Source organism: Pseudopipra pipra, chromosome 2 (genome assembly GCF_036250125.1).
Source record: "Pseudopipra pipra isolate bDixPip1 chromosome 2, bDixPip1.hap1, whole genome shotgun sequence".
NCBI lineage: Eukaryota > Metazoa > Chordata > Aves > Passeriformes > Pipridae > Pseudopipra > Pseudopipra pipra.
Genome location: NC_087550.1, coordinates 118,399,924 through 118,415,750, shown reverse-complemented (window position 1 = coordinate 118,415,750; position 15,827 = coordinate 118,399,924). Strand labels below are relative to the sequence as shown.

The following is a 15,827-nucleotide window of genomic DNA, read 5'->3' as shown; positions in this document are numbered from 1 at the left end:
CTTAGAAACTATCAAGACTCTCAGCTCTCTAAAATGAGTTAAATCCAGCAAAGTTCAGTGCTGAGGCTGATGTGTTAATTTAACTGGGACTTGGTATTTCGAGGGGACTTGGATTTTTGGCTCAGTTTCTTCTGTATTTTTCCTTTGATCTTAAATGTTGAGTTAAAAATAAAAAAGAGACATCGTAGAATTCAGATTCTTTGAGGGGGGGAAAAAGGTGGATTTGGGGACAGGAGAGACACTGGCATGGCTTTGACTTGAAAAGCTGCTGCTTCCTCTGCATCCAGGTCCCCAGGTGTCCTGTTCCCCTCGGGTGAAGTTGCTGGTTCCTGGGCTTCCACCCCATCAAAATGCTCATTAAAGACCTGGTTTGGGCATGGGCTGTTATTTTTAATTCAGACTGAGTCAGTTTTGATCACTTCCCCCCAAACCTGTTTTTGGTGGCTTTGCCTGCCTGCTGTGATTTTTCTCACTATTCCCAAATGAGTTTCTGGAACAGTCTCCTGCCTTTGTGTCCAGTCAGTGTTGGATGGAAATGGTGGCATGGGCAGGAGATGGGGGGGTTTCCCAGTTGTTCCTTATCCTGCCTTGGGCAAAATGGTGCTGTTGGAGTTACAGAACCCTCCCTGTCCCTGCCCCATGTCCAGCTTTCCCTGAATTGATCCAGCTCTGGGAACCCCAACACAAGAAAGGTGGATCCATTGAGTCCAGAGGAGGCCATGGAGATGATCCAAGGGCTGGAGACAAGCTGGGAGAGCTGGGAATGTCCAGTCTGGAGAAGAAAAAAGGATCCAGGGAGACCTCAGAGCCCTTTCCAGGGACTAAAGGGGCTCCAGGAGAGCTGGAGAGGGACTGGGGACAAGGGATGGAGGGACAGGACACAGGGAATGGCTTCCCACTGCCAGAGGGCAGGGTTGGATGGGATATTGGGAAGGAATTCTTCCTGTGAGGGTGAAGAGGGGCTTGGGATGGAATTCCCAGAGGAGCTGTGGTTGCCCCTGGATCCCTGGAAGTGTCCAAGGCCAGGTTGGACGGGGCTTGGAGCAACCTGGGCTGGTGGAAGGTGTCCCTGTCCATGGCAGGGGTGGCACTGGATGATCCTTAAAATCCCTTCCAACCCAAAGCATCCTGTGCCTCTGCTTCAGGCCCTGCTGTTGGGCCAGGACTGTCCTGCACTCCAGCTCCTGGTGTCCTTCAAAACAGGGCTTGATCCTGCCAGTTCTGCATTTTAGGATATGAAGTTTTGTGTACATATTGGGAAGGAATTCTTGACTGGGATGGAATTCCCAGAGAAGCTGTGGCTGCCCCTGGATCCCTGGGAGTGTCCCAGGCCAGGCTGGACGGGGCTTGGAGCAACCTGGGCTGGTGGAAGATGTCCCTGCCCATGGCAGGGGTGGCATTGGATGATCCTTAAAATCCCTTCCAACCCAAACCATTCCATGATCCCTCCCCAGCCCTGCCCAGCTCTGCAATCCCAGGCAGGAGTTGGGAGCCCTCCTGTTTTTGGGGCTCAGTTTCCTGGTGGATCCCAGCCCCTTTTTCCCGGGGTGCAGCTCAGCTCCCACATCTCCTTTGCTCCATCCCCACCTTTATCTGTGTGTGGATCTCTCCTCTCCCTCCTGCAGTGGTTGGACCCTCCCTAGAGCTGCTCTTCTGCCTTGTTTATGCTTTCACAGTAATTGCAGCTTTGCAATTTTGGATTACTCAGCTCAGGCTCCTTCCCCAGGCAGATAAAACCCCAGCCCTGCCATTGGCTGAGTTACATACCTGGCTGTGCTCTTTAATATTAGCACTAATTTCTTTGCTGACCATTCTTTATCATATAATCTTATTTTTCCATGTCTCCTTGGGTACCAAAACAGGGTGTGACAATTAAGAGGCTCATTCCACCTTCCCCTCGTTTCTCATGGCAAAGCCTTTTCTGGTGCCAGTGATTTTCTTGGCTCCTTCACCAATCCATGTTTGGATTTTTAATCATTTTCACTGATCAGTTTCTAATGTTTTATGAAGTAGGAAATGACAGCAAGGAGTTGGTTTTTCCCCCTTAGTTTTGCTGCTTTTGAATTGCACTTTCTTCTCAATGTAGATTTTGCATTCTTTTATTTCCCCCTCAGTAAATAATCTCAGGACAAGCTTTGTAACTGCTGAACAACCAAAAAAAAAAAAAAAAAGAAGACATAATTTTCTCTTACTGTTACTGCCTTGAAGGGATGATTGAGCTAATTAGGATGGGCTTATTTCTGTTCCTAATTTGAGATGTACCTGCTGACTTTAAATGCTTCCTGTTGAACTGAGCGAGTGGCCAGAAGAACTTGAGCCCTAAAATTAAGTATTTGGTGTCCACTTCCCTTTCTTTCTCTCCAGACTTCTCGGGGGAGCTCTGGTGCCTTGAGAAAGCTGCTTTCTTGGCCAGATCTGTTTTTTCCATCCCTTGCACTTGCTGTGCTCTCCCTCTGAGGTGGAAGTTGAGTCCTCTCCCGTGGCTCTGGTTCTTTCCCCTCAGTGCTGGGGGGGTGGCTCCTTGGGTTTTAGGAGGCATCAGCACCCCAACAGCTTCATTTCCAGCCCTTGCCCCGTTTCTGGTTTGTCCCCAAGCTGTTCTTTGCACCTTCATGGTTGATGAGCTCGTGCCTGAAGACACTTTGCCATCAGAGCATTCCTGTTTTTGTTTTTTTTTTCCCCTGTTCCCTGTCTTTAAGATGTTTCCTGGTTGCCTCATGAGTTCTGTGTGACCTCCAGGATCATCCAGTCCCACCCCAGCACCACCAGGATCACCCCCAATCCATGTCCCCAAGGGCCACATCCAGACACCTCTGGGACACTCCCAGACACAGGGACTCCACCACCTCCCTGGGACACTTATTCCAAGGCCTGACCACTCCTGCAGGGAAAAATTGTTTCTGATCTCTGATCTGAACCTGCCCTGGGGCAATTTGAGGTTATTTTCTCTCCTCCTTTCCCTTGGATGTGGCAGAAGAGCCCGACCCCCTCTGGCTCCCCCCTCCTGTCAGGGTGTTGCAGAGCCAGAAGGTCCCCCCTGAGCCTCCTTTTCTCCAGGCTGAGCCCCCCCAGCTCCCTCAGCCCCTCCTGCTGCTCCAGCCCCTTCCCAGCTCCGTTCCCTTCCCTGCACACGCTCCAGCCCCTCCAGGTCTCTCTCCCATGAGGGCCCAGAACTGCCCTCAGGATTGGAAATGGGGCCAGCCAGGGGTTTGGAAGGAGTGTCAGGGCCTGTGGTTGGGGTGACACCTGGGCAGGTGTGACCTGGTGGGAATGGTGGAGTGACTGTGTTTCTTCTGGGCAGCTGGAAGTTTGGATATGTGGGAGCAGAGGGGGGGGGAATTTTGATCTGTAGAAACAGTCCTTGGGTTACTTCTTCCAGGTCTGTAGGGGCTGCAGGGAGGGGGCAGAGGATGGACCAGGCTCTGCTGGGGGGGCCCAGCAATGGCACAGGAGGAACAGGCAGGAACTGATGCCCAGGAAGTTCCACCTGGGCAGGAGGAAGAACTTCTTTGCTGGGCAGTGCCCCAGCCCTGAACAGATTGTCCAGAGGGGATGGAGTCTCCTCCCTGGGGATATTCCAGACCCATCCTGTGCCATGTGCTCTGGGATGGCCCTGCTGGAGCAGATGACCCTCTGGGGGCCCCTCCAGCCTGACCCATCCTGGGATTCTGTACCTTTTGGAGAACTCCTGGCTGACTGAAGTGAACCCACTCCCCTGACAGAGTTCACCAAGTTCACCGAGGGTGAAACCAGTTGAGAGGGCTCTGGTTTGACTCTGGAGGCAGAGCTGGAATTACCAACCAGGGCTTTGGTGCTCTTGGGAGCTCTTCCTGCTCTCCAGCACGAACATCCTGCCACCAGCTTCCAGTTTCTCCCCTTCTCTCTCCCCCAGCTTTGCCTCCCCACATCTGTGCTGCTGGAATTAGTGCTGGCTCTTCAGGAAAAAATGTTGTGGCTCGTGGGTTGGGAGCCAGGCAAGGCCATTTCCTACGTCCTCAGCTGGTCTGGCTCTGAGGCAAACCAAGGAACCTGTGTCTGTGGGTATTTGGGTTAGGAGAGGCCTATTTATAGTTGGGTTGCTGGCTTTAGGCAAGCTCTGATAAACCAGGGCATTTTTTGGAGAGGGGGAATGAGAGGGATTACAGCGACGAGCTTTCAAACCCGACAATTAGTTCGTGTTTTCGAAGTGGGGAAGGTTGCAAAAATGTGTAATATTTTACAGTCCCAGATGGAAAAATCTGTGGCTTTCTTTTTCTTGTTCTTTTTGTTTGCTTTTGTGTTTTTTAAATACATGGGGTTTGAATCTTAGGCTTCGTTGTGCTTGGAAACTGCACAGCACGTTGGACTTGGAGCCACTCAGGGAATGTGCTGATCTGAGGGGATGGGAAAAGGAGACAAAAAGCTCGTGTGTCATTTGGGCTTTGAGGGATGTAGAGGAGTGAGGTTACCCAGTAATATTTAATTTAGATCTGCAGGGTGGTTAAGGAGGGTTTGTTGGGGGGGACCTCATGGATCTCTCCAGCTCCCTGACAGGAGGTTGTGAGGGGGGGTCAGGCTCTTCTGCCACATCCCAAGGGAAAGGATGAGAGGAAATAACCTTAAATTGCACCAGGGCAGGTCCAAATTAGATATTAGAAAAAATACTTTCAGTGGAAGAGTGGTCAGGCCTTGGAATAAGTGTCCCAGGGAGGTGGTGGAGTCCCTGTGTCTGGGAGTGTCCCAGATGTGTCTGGATGTGGCCCTTGGGGCCATGGATTAGGGTGGTGGTGGGGTGGGACTGAATGATCCTGAAGGTCTCTCCCAGCCTTCATGATTCTGTGGTTTACACTCAGACTTAGGAACCCAACTTTGAGTCATCTTATGCACGGGGTGACTGAAGACTCACACGAGTTTTCTCCTGACTGAGAAGAGATGGTGATGTTGGGCTGATCTAATAAAACCTGAATACAGCTGCAAATCAGCTCCTTCATTCCTTTTCCATTCCCAGCTGGTGCCACCTCGCAGGCCAGGTAGACCTGGGGTTGTGTCCTGCTGTGAAATGCTGCCAGGAGAGCTGGATCAGGCTTTGCTTGGACACCCGTTTGTCTTCCGTTCTCTGCAGGAGACCCGTTCCTGAGGTCCTGGAGCAGGTCCAGAGGAGAGCAATGAGGCTGGGGAAGGGACTGGAGCACAAGTGCTGTGAGGAGAGGCTGAGGGAGCTGGGGGGGCTCAGCCTGGAGAAGAGGAGGCTCAGGGGAGACCTCCTCACTCTCTGCAACTCCCTGACAGGAGGGGGGAGCCAGGGGGGGGTTGGTCTCTTTTCCCAGGCAACCATCAGCAAGACAAGAGGGCTGGGTCTGCAGCTGTGCCAGGGGAGGGTTAGGTTGGAGATTAGAAAGAATTTCTTTGCAGAGAGGGTGCTCAGCCATTGGAATGGGCTGCCCAGGGAGGGGGTGGATTCTCCATCCCTGGAGGTGTTTAAGGACAGACTGGATGTGGCATCAGTGCCATGGGCTGGGAACCACGGCGGGGTTGGATCAAGGGTTGGACTTGATGATCTCAGAGGTCCCTTCCAACCCAGGAATTCTATGATTCTATGATTCTTAAAATAATTCTTGTTGCTGAGAGTGTGTCAGCCTTGCAGTTGTTTTCCAAACATTCTCCCTTGTGCTTTGTGCACGTTCTCCTGGATATTGTTGGGTGTCAGTGATTCAGTGCTCAGCAGAGCCCCCCCTGCCACCCAGTGAGCCAGGGAACGCTGCAGCTGTTTTCTCCTCCGTGTTTTTTGGCTGCCTGTCCCTCAAACTTGTTTTTCTGAGGAGTGAAATCTCTGCATGTTGGACTAATTGCTGCGTGCTGGCTTCTGGGGTCTTCCAAAGGTGTGGATGTTGGCTGGGAGAAAGGAGGGGGATGTAGGGATTTAGCCAAGGGGCCATATGAACATGAATCAGCTGTGCCATGTTGGCCAAGGGTGTCCTGGGGGGCATCAGGCCCAGCAGTGAGGGAGGGGATTGTCCTGCTCTGCCCTGCACTGGGGCAGCCTCACCTCGAGTTCTGGGGGTGTTTTGGGTGCCAGAATATAAAAAGGATCTAAAGCTGGTGGAGAGCACCCAAAGGAGGGACACAGGGATGGTGAAGGGCCTGGAGGGGCCCTTGAGGAGCAGCTGAGGGCACTTGGCTGGTGCAGCTGGAGCAGAGGAGCCCCAGGGCAGAGCTCAGCGGGGGCTGCAGCTCCTCCTGAGGGGCAGCTCTGACCTCTGGGAGCAGGGACAGGACCCAGGGAAGGGCTGGAGCTGGGACAGGGCAGGCTCAGGGGGGATCTCAGGACAAGGTTCTTCCCCCAGAGGGTGGTGGGCACTGCCCAGGCTCCCCAGGGCAGTGGGCACGGCCCCAAGGCTGCCAGAGCTCCAGGAGGGTTTGGACAACGCTCTGAGGGACAGGGGGGAGTGTTGGGGTGTCCTGGGCAGGGCCAGGGCTTGGACTGGGTGATCCTGGGGGGTCCCTTCCAGCTCAGGATATTCCATGATTCTCTAAGTGTGCAGCTGCAGTGACAGTGTCAAATGCCCATGGTGCTGTTTGTTCTCTCTGGATCACAGCACAGATCCATGTTTTCCGCACTCTGTTCCCTTTAAATATTCTGGTGAACAATCCTAATGAGCAACAATGGTCCAGGAACCCCAAAACTATTTTCCTTCCACCCTTCTTTCCAAAGCTCACCCAGAGTGACACCAGGTTAGTTCCATCCATTAACTGTTTTCTGCTTCCTACTCTGCTGGGGCCTGATGTTGACATTTCTGGAAACTCTCCTGTGGCCATAATTCACAAAGGAATTATCCCTAAAAATTCTCTTCCTTAGGAGGAGGTGCTGCTGCTCCCACTTTGCCCTCTCGGGTTGCAGACCCATCTCTCCTGGTGCTGAGCTGTGCAAGTGCTCCTGTCCCTCCTCTCACATCAGAAGAATAACCAGATTTATGGACATTTCCCATTTTTTTCCCTTTCTCTTCAAGCCTGAAACAGCAGCTGTGCTGAAACGCACCGTGGAGGCTCTCATGGAGAGAGGAGCTGTGGTGAGGAAGCTGGAAAACCTGGGGGAAAGGGCTCTTCCCTACAAGATCTCCAAGCACTCGGAGCGCCACAGGAGAGGATGGTGAGTGGGAGGTGTTTCCTTCAAACCCTTCAGCTGCTGCTCCTTTAAAATCCACAGAAACGACTCAGATTTGGTCTTTCTTGTGCTTTTTGGGAGTACACCTGGAACCTGTGTGATCCCAGCAAGGTGCTGTGTGGCTGTTGGTGGCCCTGTGTGTTCTGCTTGGAGTATTTTGTGTCATTTATTCCGTGTGGTGTCAGTTTTTTGTTAGTTTTCAGTCGCTGTGTTGCCGTAGCCCCGATCCCAGGGCTGCAGAATTCCTTTCTCCAACACAAACAATATTACTTTGCTGTGTCATTTTTCACACAGCTATTTTCCAAACTACTCAGGCTGTTGACTGATAAAATTTGAACTTAATCTGCTGTTGCTGATTGGCAGGAAAGGTTCTTTTTCTCTCCTCTTTATTAATAACCACGTGTGCCCTGGGAGAGACCCAGGTGTGCTTCCGATCCGGGTTTGATTTGTGATGCCCTTGGAATCGTGGAATTCTGGAATGGTTTGGGTTGGAAGGGATCTTAAAGCTCATCCAGCACAATCATCTGCTTTGTCTGTAGGCTCAGACTAAAGTTGGAATCACAGAATGGTTTGGGTTGGAAGGGATTTTAAGGATCATCCAGTGCCACCCCCTGCCATGGGCAGGGACACCTTCCACCAGCCCAGGTTGCTCCAAGGCCTGTCCAACCTGGCCTTGGACACTTCCAGGGATCCAGGGGCAACCACAGCTCCTCTGGGAATTCCATCCCAGCCCCTCACCACCCTCACAGCCAAGAATTCTTTCCCAATATCCCACCCTGCCCTCTGGCAGTTTGAAACCATTCCCTGTGTCCTGCCCCTCCATCCCTTGTCCCCAGTCCCTCTCCAGCTCTCCTGGAGCCCCTTTAGGCCCTGGAAAGGGCTCTGAGGTGTCCCTGGAGCCTTCTCTTCTCCAGGTGAACCCCCCCAGCTCTCCCAGCCCCACCTCAGGACGTTCCAGGTGTGGTTTATGGGAAGCCCAACAAATGTGAATTATCGTGAGGAAGGTGCCCTGGGTGCTCGGGCTGCTTTTGCTCCTGGAGGGAAGTGGTGCTGCCTCTCCCAAGGACTGAGGAGTGTTGCTAAGCAACTGCTGTGCCTGTGGTAATCAAAAGAACAATTAGCAACAGGCTCCTCCTCGTCCCTGTCGTGGGCTGCGGGTGAGGAGCAGCTCGGCCAACCTGTGCTGGGTTCCAAAATATCGGATCTACAGAAAGACATTGGAGTGGTCTCTGCAGGAGGCCATGGGGAACAGAAGCTGGGAAAACCCCTTTTCCCTGACCTCTTCTCTGGGGATTCTCCCTGCCTTCTTCAGCAGGATGGAAAGAAACTCCTTACACGATGTTATCTCAGGCCCTGCCCAGAGAATCCACAGCCTGGTCCCCTCAGACCTCTACCTAAAACCCATCGTGTTCCCCCCTTGCATGTGCACACTCTGTAACCCTTTGCACATGGACATCCAATACCAAACCCCCCAAGATAAAATAGGGTTTTTCCCATGAGGTAATTCCTAAGACCCCAAAAATGCCTTAACCTGGGTTTTCCCCTTTACCTCATCCTTGTGAAACCCCTCAATTTTAATACCATGAATACATAAACCCCCTGTTAAACATGTAAACCCTGAACCCTTTAAAAATGAACTTGTGAGTCCAAATAAACTGTTCCAGTTTCTCTTCTCCCTGAGATTGTGAGAGCTTTATTGATCTCCACCACGGGCCTGTTCCTTCAGCCTGGAGGAGAGAAGGCTCCAGGAGCCCTCGGAGCCCTTTCCAGGAGCCTCTAAAAAGGAGGGAGAGGGACTTTTTTTACAAGGGCTTGGAGCAACAGGACAAGGGGGAATGGATTTCAAGTGCCAGAGGGCAGGGTTAGATGGGATATTGGGAAGGAATTCTTGGCTGGGATGGAATTCCCAGAGAAGCTGTGGCTGCCCCCAGATCCCTGGAAGTGCCCAAGGCCTGGTTGGAGCAACCTGGGCTGGTGGAAGGTGTCCCTGCCCATGGCAGGGGGTGGCACTGGATGATCCTTAAAATCCCTTCCAACCCAAAGCATCCCATGCCTCTGCTTCAGGCCCTGGTGTTGGGCCAGGACTGTCCTGCAGTCCAGCTCCTGGTGTCCTTCAAAACAGGGCTTGATCCTGCCAGTTCTGCATTTTAGGATGTGAAGTCTTGTTGTGTACACATGGGAGATGGTAAAAATTCTTGTTCCAAGACAGAATTACTAATTTCCTCATCCTTCTGTTGGAGTAGAAGCAATTTATAAACATTCAAGTCTTTTCCAAAGGGCTTCCTCGGAGCGAGGAGCTGGTGTGGCTCTCCTTGGACAAACAGGGAGCTGAGCCAGGGGGGTGAAGTTCCACTAATTTTGGGGGCTGAAGCTGAGACTTTGGATGACAGTTTCTGGCTTGGGTGGCATCAGGTTTTGGGTTCTTCCACAGGGAAACCAGGCCAGGAGAAGAAGATAAGGAGTGTTGGGAGGATATGGGGCAGGGATGAACAGGAGCCATTTCTCCAGGGGATCTTTGGGACATGGAAAGTAGCTCAGCTCGTTCCCTGCAGCAGATGAACTCCTTAATAAACACTGTGTGAGGGGATCATGGAATCTTGGAATGGGTTGGGTTGGGAGGGACCTTAAAACTCATCCAGTTCCACCAGCCCAGGTTGCTCCAAGCCCCCTCCAACCTCTGCTCCTCCTCCACCTCCCAGCTCCAGTGTCCCTAAATATTTATCACCCCTTGGCATCCTCTTTATTTCAATAGTCCCCAGATATCCCCCAAATTTCCTGTGCTCTCGAAAGGGAGAAGTGATTGAGAGAGGGGGCTGCAGGGAATAGTTATTTGGAGAACTCCAAATAACTTTAATTTGGAGAACTCCAGTTCCAGACACACAAAATCCTCCGAGGGGAAGCAGGAGCAGTGTCAGGACCTGGGAATGGACACTGGAGTGGGGAGAGTCCAGCTCAGTGTGCAGGTGAGGTGGATTCCTGGAACACCCTCCAGGGTTTTATGTGGTCTGGGGAGGAAGATACTCAGGATATTCAACATTAAACATCAATAGGAAGTGAAAAATCACTTCCTTGACCCACTTTATAAAATCAGTCAGTTCTACTTCACAGATCTGTAAAAAATTATATATTTTTTTTTAAACAGGACAAAGTTATAAAGGAAATAAACAACTCTTCAAGATAAAAATAGCTGAATATCCACCTGTACTTACTAAGAATTCCTGAAGTCTTTTCTCCTTCACAGCCCATTTCTACTCCTGCTGATGTTCCATTTTTTGGGAATTGCTGTTGAGGAGTCCAAGGGGTCCATCAGTGTCACCTTTTCCTCAATCTGGGCTTTTTCTGAATTAACTTCAAGGGTTTCTATGAGAATTCAAATTACACCACGTGTCTTGGGGAGGGGAGGGTGTTAAATCTTCCCAAGCTTTTTCATTTTTTGTGCACTTGGTTTTTAAAATACTTTGAAGTTGATTATTATTATTATTATTAATATAATATATTATTTAGTTTTGTAACTCTTAGCAGAGCTTTAACTAGTTTATTTTCCACCAGGATGGAGATAGTTGGAGACTTGGGATGTACCTTGAACCTGTTATTTCCCTGGACCTCCTGGCTGGTGAATTATATGAAAATCAATGGAATTACATGGAAATTAATGGAATTAAACTGAGCAACCTGCTCTAGGGGGAGGTTCCCTTCCAATGGCAGGGGGGGTTGGATCTGGATGAGCTTTTTAAGGTCCTTCCAACCCAAACCATTCCAGGATTTGAAGTGAGGCAAAGCTTCCTGCTGGACTTAGCCAGGTTTGGGGGTTGGTTTTGGTGATCAGTAGAGAGTTAAACTGGAAAATACATATTCTGAAGTCCAAGGGAGGGGAGTTGTCTCCTAAATAAAGTGCTTTTTTTCCTCCTCTGAGCCCTGTGGTGCCTCAGCATCATCTCTCTCAGATCCAGGGCATTACAGGCACGTTCCAAATTTAAGGATATCCAAGAGAGACTTGACAGAGAAGGAGAATTTTCCTGCCAATTGCTGTGTAAAGCTGAGATTTTTCCAAGGCTGCCCTGGGGGATTGTGGCCCAAAGCTGTCACTGGAAGGAGCACTTTTACTCTCTTGAAAACACCTCAGATCATACAAACAATTGACTTTTTTTTTTCTCCTCAGGAAATTCCCCTCCCTGAGCAGGTGCTGCATGTTAAAAGAAGTTGATTTTTTTTACTAATAAATTTAAGCACAGATGTTAAAATAAATGTAGGTCTTTTAAATGCATCTCTTTGGGCAGAAAACACCCTCTTTTTTTTTTTTTTTTATTTTGGAGACCTCATATTGGCAGCTTTTGCATTTAGGTAATGATGAAAATAACCTTTCAGGAATTGTGTAAATGTGGCTCAAGCATCAAACTTTGAAATCACTGGTTTACTGATATTTAAACTGAAGCTGAATTAGCTGCTAATTCGTGTTTAAGGTGTTCATTGCCACAGCAGGACATTAATATTTTGTTTTTAAGGTGTGATTGGAGTAGGAAAATGATAACAAATACTCTTCACCTCGTAGATGAATCAAATGTGAGTGGGACACCCGGGTTCCAGGGTGGGTTGGGTATGGAAATTTAATTTCTTTGCCCATCTCCCTGTCCCTGAAACACCTTTGCAGGAATGTAAGCAAGGATTACAAATCCCTCTCTCCTAATGGGCAGTAGATTTGTGCCAAGTATTTGTTTTACTCGCCACTACTTGTTATTAACGACTCGCAGTTAAATTGCTTTTAACACCGCGGCTTCGGATTGAAAACATTGCATTATTGTACCGGGAGCTGCTTCTTTCTGGCACAAACAAAGGTGGGCCCATTTAAATAAGGTGTGGAGTCGTTCAAGGAATGTTAAATAGGATTTCCCCCCCCCTCCTTTGGGAAGGTCGGGGCTCAAAGCTTTGGCAGAGCAGGAATCTGGGATGGGGGCTTGGAGGAGAAGGAAGGGGCTGGGTTGGAATATTTGGGGGGTTTTGAATCTGAGAGTTGTTGATTTTTTTTGATAGTGATTTTTTTTATCCCCCCTGTGATGTGGTTCTCCTTCCTGTTTTTGTTTGGGAAAAGGTGATTTCCACCAGCCTGGTGGGGTTTGTGGGTTGCTGGAGCACCGTGGCCTTTCCCTTCTCCTTTGTTCTGGGGGGGTGTGATTCCCCCTAGAAATCTCCCTGGAGAACAGGAACGGTTTTACACCTTTCTCCCCACATTTTTATCATTTCATTTACTTCATTCTATTAAGTTATTTACCTGTTTACTTATATGGAAGTGTTCCAGGCCAGGTTGGACAGAGCTTGGAGCAACCTGGGCTGGTGGAAGGTGTCCCTGCCCATGGCAGGGGTGGCACTGGATGGGCTTTAAGATCCTTCCAACCCAAACCATTCCATGATTCCTTGATTTACAATTTACCCAGCTAAACTCTGCATAATTCTGATTGTTCACAACAATTTCCATGTTCTGTTTGCCAGTTTTTCACTGCCTTGCTGTTCCTTTTTTTCCCCCCTTTCAAACCCGAGTTTGAAAAGGTGGCAGTTTGCTTTTGTTGTTTGCTTGCTTTGTTAATCTTTGTGTTCTGCTGTTCACTCCCAGTTATCTCATCGGCCCACTTGTTCTCCCAAACAACCAGACTCGGGTCTTACTTTTGTCCTTGCTGAATTTGTGGTTTTGGGAGCGTTATCTTTACATGTGCCCCGGGGGGGGAAATTTTCTGCAGGAGGTGACAGGAGAATTCCAGGGGCTGCTGAGGAACAAGAGCCCAGGAGGCAGAAAATCCAGGTTGCTGTTTCAGGTGTGCTCTGGACTTGTGTGATGGAACCAGGGCAGGTTCAGATGAGAGATTAGAAACAGTTTTTCCCTGCAGGAGTGGTCAGGCCTTGGAGTAAGTGTCCCAGGGAGGTGGTGGAGTCCCTGTGTCTGGGAGTGTCCCAGAGGTGTCTGGATGTGGCCCTTGGGGACGTGGATTGGGGGTGATCCTGGTGGTGCTGGGGTGACTGGATGATCCTGAAGGTCACTTCCAACCTTGATCCTGTGATTCCATGGGAATGGCAGGGCAAGGAGGTCCTTTCCCAAGGATGAGTAACTCAGCCTGGCTTCCAGGCCCCCCAACACCATCAGCACCAGCCTCCCCTCTGCCACAGTGGCTGTCCTGGCCTTCCCAAAAATGCCTCCCAGCTCCCCAGGGTGGTTGAGGCTCTGCAATGGTTTTGCCATCCCATGGGAACACCTTGTGTTTTGCCTTTATTCCGTGCTGTGGGACTTCATGGCTTTGCCAGAGTTCCTGCTCATGTATCTCATTTCTTGAGGCCTCATCCAGAAGGAACAGATTGTTATTGAGAGGAATACTGCAGTAATTAGGCATGGAATCATGGAATGGCTTGGGTTGGGAGGGATCCTGAAGATCATTTAGCTCCAACCCCCTGCCATGGGCAGGGTCACCTTCCACTATCCCAGGTTGTTCCAACCTGGCCTCCAGCACTTCCAGAGAGGGGGAGTCCACAAATCTCTGGGCACCACTAAGGCATTTGACTATTTTGGAAACGTATCCATGTAAATTATGTTACATGTTCAAACTTCTCCTCTTTCCATAAGGTCTCTGAGCTTAGGAACTGCCCTTGCACAATTTACCTTTAAACAAGCAGCTCGGGGCAGAACGAAACGTTCCACGTGGACAGGAGATGCTGGAGTGCCCTCTGATAATCATCCACCTGGATACAATTTTATTGACTTTATTCCTGAGCCTGAAATAATAGTTCCCTGTCAGGATTGTTCTCTGGAGTGTTGACAAGTTTTAACAAAACCCTCCTCCCCACCCCCTTGGTGAAAACAAACCACTGCGGGGTTTAAAGGACTTTATCCTACAGATCCCAACGTGTTTAGCTTTGCTCAAGTAAAACCTCTCGATGATTTTCATGGTTATTGGAGACCAAAGAGGAGCAAAGAAAAACAGATTAAAGGGGTGCAACTTTTCCTTTCTTAATAGCACCAAATGGAATTTATAGTTAATGCACAGCCCGTTTCTGCTCAGATTTCAGAACATCTTGAGTTGTTTTAGCAAAAAGGGGGTTCTGGGTCTGTGTTGCACTTGGATGAGAACAAACCCAGCTGGAATCTTTGTGGATTATGCACACTGGGAGTGTTTTCTGCTCAATTGATTGTCTCCTTCCACTAGATGGGGCTTTCTCCATTGATGAGTTGAACCATTACTTTTCCTTCAAATTCTTTCCTCCACATGCTGGTACTTTTAAGAGTGGATGTGCCTCAAGTAGCAGAGCTCTAAAATATTTGGTTGTTTTTTTTTTTTTTCCCCTCCACCTTATCTGTGGAAGTGCAGTTTGGAATTCTGGTGCTCTTCAGAGGCACTGAGCAAAGTCTGTGGTGTGGAGGCCCCCGTGTCATTCTGTGATCACTAAATCCTTGTGCCAGCACCTTGGCAAAGTGTGATGGCCACTCCAACAGCGGTGGGGTGGGAATCAGTCAACATTTTGGGGGTGTGAAGCTGTTTTACAGGAGGCTGAGAAGTGGCAGAAGCACAATGAAAACTCGCTGTGGAACTTCATTCCCCCTGTTCAGCACCATCTTCCAAACTCCAAATGCTGCCCTGGAGCATCACTTTGTTTTCAAAGGCTCCAAATAGGTCAGGGAAGTTTTTTTCTCTTTTGCAGTCTAACAGTATTTTTTTTTTTTTAATTTTAACTTTCTTTTTCTTAATTCTTCTTCATTTAGTTTTTTTTTAGCTCCGTGCCACGGGCTGAGGGCAGAGGGGCTGGAAAGTGGCTCAGTGGGAAAGGCCCTGGGGCTGCTGGTGAGAGCAGCTGGACAAGAGCCTGGGTGTGCCCAGGGGGGCAAGAGGCCAATGGAACCTGGTTTGGATCAGGGATAGTGTGGGCACAGCCCAGGGCAGGGACTGTCCCCAGTGCTGGCACTGCTGAGGGACCTCCAGGGCTGTGCCCAGGTCTGGAACCTCATGGAAGGGAGACCTGGAGGGGCTGGAGCGTGTGCAGGGAAGGGAACGGAGCTGGGAAGGGGCTGGAGCAGCAGGAGGGGCTGAGGGAGCTGGGGGGGCTCAGCCTGGAGCAAAGGAGGCTCAGGGGGGACCTTCTGGCTCTGCAACCCCCTGACAGGAGGGGGGAGCCGGGGGGGGTCGGGCTCTGCTGCCAGGGAACAAGGGACAGGAGGAGAGGGAACGGCCTCCAGCTGTGCCAGGGGAGGCTCAGGTTGGACAGGAGGGGGAATTTCCTGCTGGAAAGGGTGGTGAGGCCTTGGCAGGGGCTGCCCAGGGAGGTTTGGAGTGCCCAGCCCTGGAGGTGTCCCAGGAAGGCCTGGCCGTGGCACTCAGTGCTCTGGGCTGGGGGACAAGGTGGGGATGGGGCCCAGGGGGGACTGGGTGACCTTGGAGCTCTTTTCCACCCCAGTGATCCTATGGGAATATCTTGCCATTATTTAATTAGCTTAATAATTCTCTGTCTCACATTTGGCAAATGATATTTCTGCAGGCTGGGGATGGTAAAATGTGGTTTTTTCCCCTCAAGTAGCTGCTCACTGTGGATTTATTGGCATCATTGCTGTGGCACAATCTGGTCACTCAGGCCCAGCTTTTGAGCTTGATCTGGAGCTTCCCAACTGCTGTCCTGGCCATTTTGAAGGAAAATTAGATTTTTGGGAGTTTCAAAC

At 50.1% G+C, this 15,827-nt stretch overlaps 1 protein-coding gene across 1 annotated transcript in view; it reads left to right on the top strand.

The window, feature by feature from the left end:
* Positions 1-15,827, top strand: part of MRPS6 (mitochondrial ribosomal protein S6) — a 47,569-nt gene that overhangs the window by 26,858 nt on the left and 4,884 nt on the right. The window contains exon 2 of the mRNA XM_064647145.1: positions 6,987-7,126. Coding sequence (XP_064503215.1) covers positions 6,987-7,126 — 140 coding nt within the window. The remainder of the gene's footprint in view (positions 1-6,986; positions 7,127-15,827) is intronic.